This window comes from Saccopteryx leptura, chromosome 1 (genome assembly GCF_036850995.1).
Source record: "Saccopteryx leptura isolate mSacLep1 chromosome 1, mSacLep1_pri_phased_curated, whole genome shotgun sequence".
Lineage (NCBI taxonomy): Eukaryota > Metazoa > Chordata > Mammalia > Chiroptera > Emballonuridae > Saccopteryx > Saccopteryx leptura.
This window is the reverse complement of record NC_089503.1, coordinates 320,079,105-320,087,721: the sequence shown is the minus strand read 5'-3', so window position 1 is coordinate 320,087,721 and position 8,617 is coordinate 320,079,105. Positions and strand designations below refer to the sequence as shown.

At 55.0% G+C, this 8,617-nt stretch overlaps 1 protein-coding gene across 1 annotated transcript; it reads right to left on the bottom strand.

Annotated features, from left to right (window-relative positions):
* Window positions 1-276: 276 nt before the first annotated feature.
* ACR (acrosin) lies at window positions 277-5,526 on the bottom strand. The gene is made up of 6 exons (XM_066360281.1): window positions 5,443-5,526; window positions 4,427-4,636; window positions 3,918-4,201; window positions 1,131-1,276; window positions 506-679; window positions 277-462 (listed from the first exon to the last, which is right to left on the bottom strand). The coding sequence occupies exons 1-6, from the start codon at window positions 5,517-5,519 to the stop codon at window positions 277-279; spliced, it is 1,077 nt and encodes a 358-aa protein (XP_066216378.1). The 5' UTR covers window positions 5,520-5,526.
* Between the last annotated feature and the right edge of the window lie 3,091 nt (window positions 5,527-8,617).

Below are 8,617 nucleotides of genomic sequence, written 5' to 3'. Positions count from 1 at the left end.
CCTGTTGGAGGGTAAAGGAGGGAGCATAGAGTTGATGTGGGTTTGGGTCGAGTTGGGGAGGACAGATAAGAAGTCCAGAGCGCATCTCTTCGTATAGAAATAGTTATTTATTTATTTATTTATTTATTTATTTATTTATTTATTTAATCTTTCCCTCTGCCCTCAGGGATGAAGGGTTCGCTGGGTATGTTGACAGTGGGGTCGGCTCTGGGAGGTCTGTGGTCTCATTTTCATTATTGCTCCTTTCGTTATAAAAGTTTTTCTTCTTGAGGGTCTCTATGAGTTGCTGTAGTCGTTGGGCAAAAGAAGGAGCTTGGGGAAGGTTAGTGGAAAGTGGGGGTTGGCGAGGGGCAAAGGGTCCGAATTGGTCTGCTCCTGTTCGGAGCGGAGGTCGTTGAGGTCGAGGTCTTCGATGAAAGTGTTTGTACCAAACAGGGTAAACAGAGGTGTGTTTAGAGACGGCTGGGGAAATAAGGCGTGAGGGAGTGGTGGTTGGCTGAATCACCTTGAAGGCCTTGAGACCGATCTTGGAAGCAATCCAGTCTAGATAGGGCCAGGTGGCCGTGTAGATCCCCGGGCGCATTGCTCGAGCACAGCCTATCCCCCAGCTGGTGACCCCTACGACCACGTAGGGCTCTTGTGGGCTGCCTCTGCACATGAGAGGCCCGCCACTGTCCCCCTGTAGGGAGGACACCGGAGTCACTCTGTGTCTGAGCCACCTTTCATCTGCCCAGAGGGCTCCAGGCTCTGGGAGGACAACTTTGGCGATCATGGGTTTCCTGCTCCAGAAGCCCAGCTGGCTGTGGGAAAGGGCCAGCTGCCTGTGCAGGGTGAGGGCAGTGTGGGCTCCCTCGCAGTGAGGAGGGTTCACGGGAGCTTGTGCGTACAAGCAGATGTGAAAGTAAATGCTCTCTTGAGGGGCTGTGTTTGCGCCATGTAATCTCTGTGTTAGGATGGGGGGGATGCTGTTCTTTGTAGGGGCACCTGGTGGGTGTCACCTCCCATGCTGATTGTGACTGTAGAAACGGGACCAGGAGAAGGGTCACTAGAGCAGGGCCCTGAAGCAAGTGGAGCTAAGAGATTCAAGAAAGAGGTGTTCGCCAGGGCCTGGGCACTCCAGGGACAGTTACCTGGCAGGCGTCAATGCCGCCTTCAATATAGCCTGCACACAGGTGGGTTGGGAGGATGAGCCCGCGGTACCACCGGGACGAGTTACACATCTCGGGGTCAATGATCTTCACAGCCGCCTCCTGCAGCACAGGTGACATTTTGTTTGCTGTAACCAGGATTTCAGTGGTCAGTGATTACAGAAGACAAGTCCTGGGAAAGCCCCGCCTCCCCTCCACTGGCCCCACATCATCCTATGATGCTCTATTCAAACCAAGACCTATGAAAGTCAGAGGTCCTGGCCTGTCCTTCTGCACCACAGACAAGAGATAGAGGTTGGGAAGAGGTCATCAGGTGTATAGAGGAAGGACAGAGGGAGACTCTGGACCATGGACGGATGGGACATGGGGGTGGAGGGGTGTAGCTGCAAAGATGCATGTGTTAGTGCTTAGTGGTTGATTATGGAGGTTACTGTAATATTAGCAATTATAACCAGGATGTATTGAGCACTATGAGTCACACAGGCGTCATCTGACTTAGTCCCCGCACAAACCTCATGACTTAGACTCTGTGAGTTCCCTGCGCTCCAGTCGGGAGACTGGAGTGCTGCCCACTCAACATCACAGCAGGCATGTGGTGTGGCTGCATTCAGACTCAGATTTTCCTCTCCAGAACCAAGTGCACAGCACACCTCTCATTCCCCATGGCTGTAAGCCCCCCTCCCTGTTATCCCCGTCAGGACGTCTCCGCCCTCCATGAACAGGATGCTGGGTTGGGACTGGCAGGTCCTTCCCCAGGTGCCCCTACCTGTTCTGAGAAGGTCATGGAAAGAGAAGAGCTGTGGCCGTGCCTCCATACCCAGGCACACCTGTCGGACCGGGTCAGAACGTCCCTTATAGCCCATTTGCTCCATCACGGCCTCTGGGCTAAGAAGGTTACACCTGTGCTGGGCCTGAGCAGGCCATAGCGAGTGGCTGAAACAGAGCCAAGAGCCGACACAGCTGGCTCCTCCTGGTCAAGTGGTCCCACAGGCAGAGGGGTCATGCCAGCAGCCGCTGCTCCGGCCCCACAGCCCAGTGAGTGGGTTTGAACACCGTGTGCAGTGCAGACAGGGAGTGAACAGGTCAGGCCTGGCACAAGGTGCGTCTGGAGCATACTGCATGGCCCATCGGGAAGACAGGACACCGTGCAGCATGTAGGCAGGGCCAGGCACACAGCGGGAAGCTTTGATGGTTTCCAGTCGTGTTAGCCCCCACCTTCCCTGCCATCCAAGCAGCAGTGACTGTTTGTACATACATTGCCCTGGAGGTGGCCGTGACACTGAGGATATGTATGGCCACAGCCTGGCTGGCTAGTCACTCAGGTGACCGTCTCCATCTATGGCAGTCTGCAGTCTTGTTAAGAGCCAGGTGTCCTCAAACAGAGAAAGGTTTCTTCAGCCCAACAACCTGTTCTAAATGACACCTGCTAATTACTGCAGGAGCTCAGCCTCCAGGGGAAAGGAGAGGGTGGTCCCAGAGCACATGGTTCAAGGAGCAGACAGGAAAGGGAGGTCTGGGAGCCTGAGATTTCTTTAAGGTTTAAAATTCATGGTGGGGGTGTGGGAATGTGTGTGCCAAAAAAATGATAGAAATCCCATTAAATGTAAGGAACTCTGGAAAAAAAGACATCTTGCATGATGTCCAGGATGCAGCTGGGAGCCTGCATTCCTCCTGAGCCACACGATGTGACAGTGAGGCTGGGGTGACTTGTCTAGAGGGGACCCCTAACGTCAGCCTCCCAGAAACTGCAAGAATGCCCAGCAACTGGACATGGTTGGGCAGGTGGGCAGAGCAGGGCAGGCCAGGGAGTGGTACCATAGACACGCACTCACATAGCAGAGCGTTGACATCAACAGCAGGCCAGAGGCCGAAACCCAGGCCAGCAAAAGCTAGTCAAAGGAAGGGTACCTGTGAGAGACACCCTTGCTGGTGGGTGGGCAGGTGGCAACCCTATCAGAAAATGAGAGCAAGCTCCAGAGAAGGAAAGAAAAGGTAGGGAAGGATTCTGAAATTACTGATTTTGGGGTTACCAAAAAAGGCTGAGTTTCAAGTCCCACATGACTGAACTGACTCGAATTAGGAAGCCTAAATCTGCCATTATCAGATAACAGAAGAGACTGAGCACTAAGTTAATTTCAATCATATCTTCACATCCCCAGGAACAATTCTCACGACCACCTGTGCAAAGCTAAGAGGGCAGCTCACACGTGAGGTCTGCCCAACTTGGTCTTGCCCTGCTGGCCAAACCTTGCTGCCACTGCACTGTGCCCAGCAGAAACCACACCTCTGCCCCTCTCTCGGTCCGCAAAGAAGCCCTGGAGTAGCTAAAATGGGTGGAGTGAATTTGGTGCTATTACTGCCGAGGGTGGGGGGTGGAAGGGTTTGGCTCTGGCCCTTCCACTCACAGGGAGGGAAACTGAGGCCTAGAGAGAGAAAGGACTGACCTACAGCCCCAAAACCCCATCTAGAGCTTTCTCATTTCCAGAATGCAGCATCTGTGCTCCACACCCCAAGGGCAGCCAGTCTTGACCCCATTCTAAAAATGCCAGGTGGTCCTTATGCCTGGCATTCAGCCTCCACCAGGTGTGACCTTGGACAGGATACTCAGTTTTCACCCACAGTTTCTGCAGCAGAAAAAGGGCAGTGATGGACCTGCCTAGGCACAGTGACAAGGACAGACCCTCAGCCGGCACCCACACATTCCCCTTCCACCTCAAACTGCACCAGGGGAATGGCTGCTATGCCCCCCAGATACTCCTCCGTACTCACCTTTCTCAGCTAAGTACCCCCAGCCGGCCACCCAACAGATCTGGGATGCATTAGGTGGGCCTGACTTCAGTGGTGGCAGGCAGCCTAGTCCGATATTGTCCCCACAGGCCACGGGAGGGGTGATCTTCAAGAGAGCAACGTCGTTGATCTCGGTGATGGGGACGTATTTCTCATGAAGGATGATTTGCTCAACAAATCTCTCCTGGACAGGTGGTTTCACTGGCTTACTGCTGCCATACATAATTTCCTTAGCTCCGATAATCAGTCTCCAACTATACGCTCTTCTGTGGGCACAGAGGGAACCAGTCATTCTCACTGTGCGCTGGCTGGTGGCCATGATCCTCAAAGCCCTTCCCTAATAGGGGTCTGGGTCAGCACGCTCAGTCTGGTGACCACTAGCCCCAGAGCTCCAGGGCCCCTCTGCACACAGACTCCTGCAATGCAGAGACCCCTGCACAGAGAATCCTGACTAGAGCCCTCTGAAGACTCCCCGCGCATCCCCCACGTACTTTCTGACCCTGAAGCAGTGAGCAGCAGTGAGCACCCACTGGGAGTTCAGCAAGGTTCCTCCACAGGAGTGATACTTGCGGCTGTCGCGGTAGTTGAAGGCCTGCAGGCTGACCATCCAGGGCCAGGCCCCGAGAGCCGCGTCATGGCCTCCAACGATGCGTGTGCTCTTTTGCAGGGAGAGGGTGTGCTTGAACCGCCGCCCACAGGAGCTGAGGAGAGACCACGAGCACGATCGAACGGAGAGCGGCACAGCCTGTCCTTGTGCCTCAACCAAGTACAGGGACATGGGGTTTGGTAAAAGTGAGCAATTTCTGGGCAGCCTGGAGGTGGGGTCAAAGGGGGAGTTGTGAGAGCCCGGCTGTGAGGCTGTGACAAGACAGGAAGCAAGAAGCTCCAGGAAAGGTTGGGAGGGGTATGATTTCTTGGGTCTTGCGGGTTTAGTCACAGGCAGGGAAAGAGGGAGCCACAGGCATCTGGGAAGTGTGGGGACCCCTGGGCTGGGGGAAGCTGACATGGGAGTGCAGGGTGTCACGGCCTGAGGTCTTCAGAACCAGTCTTGGGGCTGCAGGGTTGGCTTGAACAGCGACAGGAGAGAGAAGGACCGAAGGCAGATGCAGGGCCCAGGTATGAGAGGCAGAGAGGGTCTAAGAAGGCCCTAGAACTACAGAGGACAAGACCCTGGGGCTTTGAGGGTCAGCCACAGGTTGGGGTAGCTCACATCTGTGGGAAGACAGGGACTCCTGAGCATCAAGTCTTACACGCATTGGCAGGGCACACAGATCTATGTACTGTGCGCATCCTGGGAGCTGAGGGGTCTGTCTCAGGAGGACACCTTGGACACCTGGGGCCTGGGGTCTCTGGGTTGAGGATTCTGGGAGCAGGGAGGGTCTGAGTTGAGGCTGTGAGACCCAGGGGGCTCCTAAGGTCCAGCCTGACAGGCCCTCTAGCCCTGGACAGAGGCCGTCAGAGTCTTCCTCAGAAGGCACCATCCCCCACCAGGGTCCTGGACACTTACTCACACGTGCTGTTATCTTTGGCAACTACACACACTGCCAAGACCAGCAGAACGGCAGTTGGCAGCATCTCCATCATAGTCCTACCCCAGCCTGCCCTCCTGCCCGGAACTGCTGACCTCACAAAGCTCCGTGGCATCCTGACCAATCAGCAAGGCCACTTCCCACCCCACCCACCAGCAGCCAGGCCTGTGGGAGCCCTTTAGGTCAACTGGGTCACAATCCTGCACAGGCTTCCCTGGAGGAAGAGGGGGACACTTGGAAGAGGGGGACAGTTTGCCGGTACAACATAGTATTCAGGTCACTCTGCGGAGCCCCACTCCCTTTAACTGCTTGTCACAGAGGAGCTGAGCTGTCCCTCAGTCCATCACCTGGAGTGGGCCTATGGTTGTAGTTAGTGGGATGGGAAGGCCCTAAACCTCCACAAACTAGACCTTCATATGCTGTGGGATTTTGAAAGTGACCAGAAGCCTGACCAGGCAGTGGCACAGTGGATAGAGTGTCAGACTGGGACTCAGAGGACCCAGGTTCGAAACCCCGAGGTTGCCGGCTTGAGCATGAGGTCGCTGTCTTGAGTGTGGGGTCATAGACATGACGCCATGGTCACTGGCGTGAGCCCAAGGTCACTGGCTTGAGCAAGGGGTCACTTGCTCTGCTGTAGCCCCCAGGTCAAGGCACGTATGAGAAAGCATCAATATACAACTAAGGAGCCGCAACGAAGACTTGGTGCTTCTCATCTCTCTCCCTTCCTGTCTGTCTGTCACTATCTGTCCCTCTCTCTGTCTCTCTCGCAAAAAAAAAAAAAAAAAAAAAAAAAAAGTATAATAATAAATTGTGATACAAGAATAAACTCTGTGTTTCATGTACTCACAACTGTAAACCTCTTTTTGCCTCACCCTGGAGATAAATTTTGCCTGAAGTTCTCTGTCTAAAGGTTTTCTCTCCCCTTCCTGGGTGTCTTAAGGTCTCATCTCCCCTACCTGAGGTCATGAAATCTCTTGCCCCTATTTGAGTGCAAGAAGATCTATGCCCTACCTGGGTGTCACCACGCTGTCTCCTCTACCTGGTGTCAGGGGATCTCGTCTCTGATAGGCCTGGCCTCTTCTGCTTATGGCTGGAGCTTCAGTCTCTTCTCCCTGAGTGATCGAAGGATCTCATCTCCCATTCTGTGTATAAGCATGACCTCGTCTTCCCTATTTGAGCATCACAGGGTCTTATCTTCCCTACCTGAGTGACGGGCATTTCCAGTCTACTAGCTAATTGTCAGCGCATCTCACTCTAGAGGAGGGTCTTGAGACTCACCTCACAAGCCTGATTGTCAGGAAGCGATCCTTTTCTCTACACGAGCATCCTGAACTGTATTCTCACTGCGGGTCAGAAGGTCTGGCCTCTTCCATTCCTGCTCCCCACCCCACCCACCCATCCTCCAGCACAGCCCTCTGCAGAGCAGACACCTTGCCTGTCCACCTAGCCTGTCCACCTAGCCTCACATCCAGGTCCACCCCCGAGTTGGTGCCGGGGCCTTGTGGGTGACTGGTGGTGGCGGAGGGGCTATAGCCTCTGTTCTAGGTTCCAGAGAGGGTGTCAGTTAGTCGCTTAGGACCCTGAGAAGGCAGAGCTGGGACATTCTGAGGTCAAGGGGAGCCCAGAAGGGGCAGGGGAGTCCTGGCCCAGAGTGAGAAGCTCCGCCCTAACGCACCAGGGCTTCACTCACTGGGTGCCAAGCTTGCCACTTCTCCAGCTCCTCTCGCACACCTTGCTGCAAGCCTTGGGGGTTCTGCCTCATCTTGTGAGGAATGGGGTGGCTTCAGTCTTGAGGAGATTTATGTTCTCCCAGAGATGGCGGGGCGGAGGAGGGGGGTCAGGGGCCACACCCTCATCGAGGGAGCTGCCTCTTTGTTCTTGCTCTCCTTCCCTCGCTGCTGCGGGCCCCTCCCCAGCTCGGCCAGGGTTCCAGGTGCAGCTCAGAGACCAGCCCCTTGGTGCCACAGCGCTCGGTCCCAGACTGAGCCAGGTCCCCCCACCCCATATCCAGACCTGCCAGGGCCCCACTCCTGGACTTCCTTCATGGCCCCTTCAGTATGATGATCACAATTTCTAACTTGAAAATCAAACAAATTGTTGAAAATTTGAAATTGTGGGACTTTCTAGACAGTGAGCCTCTCAAGGTGCCACTGCCTCCCCAGGGCCTCCCTTCCCACCCCCTACCCAGCCATCCAGACCTTTACTGGCTCCCAGCACATCCGCCACTGCACTGCCTCTGGGCGAGGACACCCAAGTCCACTCCTCTGCAGGCTTCTCTGCACCCCCCACCCCTACTCCCTCTGGGGTCTCATCCCCCACTGGCCTCGCCCAGCAATGGGAACCTGAGTCAAAGTCTGCGTTTCTCACTGTGTCACATCGTGTTGCACCGAGCCGGGTGGCCAGGCTCTGCACCCACTGTCCTTCCTGTGACCCTACCAGTTGACTGGTGGCCCAACTTCAGCTGCTGTCGCACCTCTGCAGGCCCCGCCCTCTCTTAGCCCTGGACCCCGCAGTCTCCGCCTCTCGCTACGAGGGAGGTGTCCCCCCACTCACCTCTGTTCACCCTCCTTCCACTCACCAGGCTGGCCACCCACCACCAGGGGCCACGCAGAACCAGCCACGTCGCCAGCCAGTGGCAGCTGGCTGCTCATGTGACTGTCAGCTCAGGGAGAAGAAGTGAGGCCCGAACACGGGCAGCCACTGTGGGGGCAGGACAACCGGGGTAGACATGAGAGGGCTCACAGACAGGAGCAGCAGGATTTAGAGACTAGATACTGGGAGGAAAGAGGACAGGGCCAGAGGACAACCAGACTTCCAGCTCAGAAAAGATTACTCAGGGAGCAGAGAATCACTCTGCACAGCCTGGGATCCAGCAGGAGTCAGAAAAATGCAACAAGCCAGGCGAGTGGGCTTGGAGGTCAACAGAGAGACAGGAGTCAGACATAGGGACCCAAGAGTCAGCAGCGCTTGTGGCTGAAGGCTCATGTCCAGGCGGGGTGGTCCCTGTGACCTGTCGAAGCCACAGCAGGATATGTGCTCCCAATATCTCCTCAAGCAGGCAACTGAGAAATAGATTCCTTTCTTATAAATTTATTACATAATATTATAATAATTATTATCAATAATAATAATAATATAAGAAACATAGATCTC

Bases quoted from the DNA above. Each gene is read 5' to 3' on its own strand.
- ACR (XM_066360281.1), bottom strand. From the start codon at position 5,519: ATGATGGAGATGCTGCCAACTGCCGTTCTGCTGGTCTTGGCAGTGTGT. The intron at 680-1,130 runs GTAACTGTCCCT...TCCTCCCTACAG, and splicing joins GCGGCATTGACGCCTGCCAG to GGGGACAGTGGCGGGCCTCT. The intron at 463-505 runs GTGATTCAGCCA...TTATTTCCCCAG, and splicing joins TCGGTCTCAAGGCCTTCAAG to CCGTCTCTAAACACACCTCT.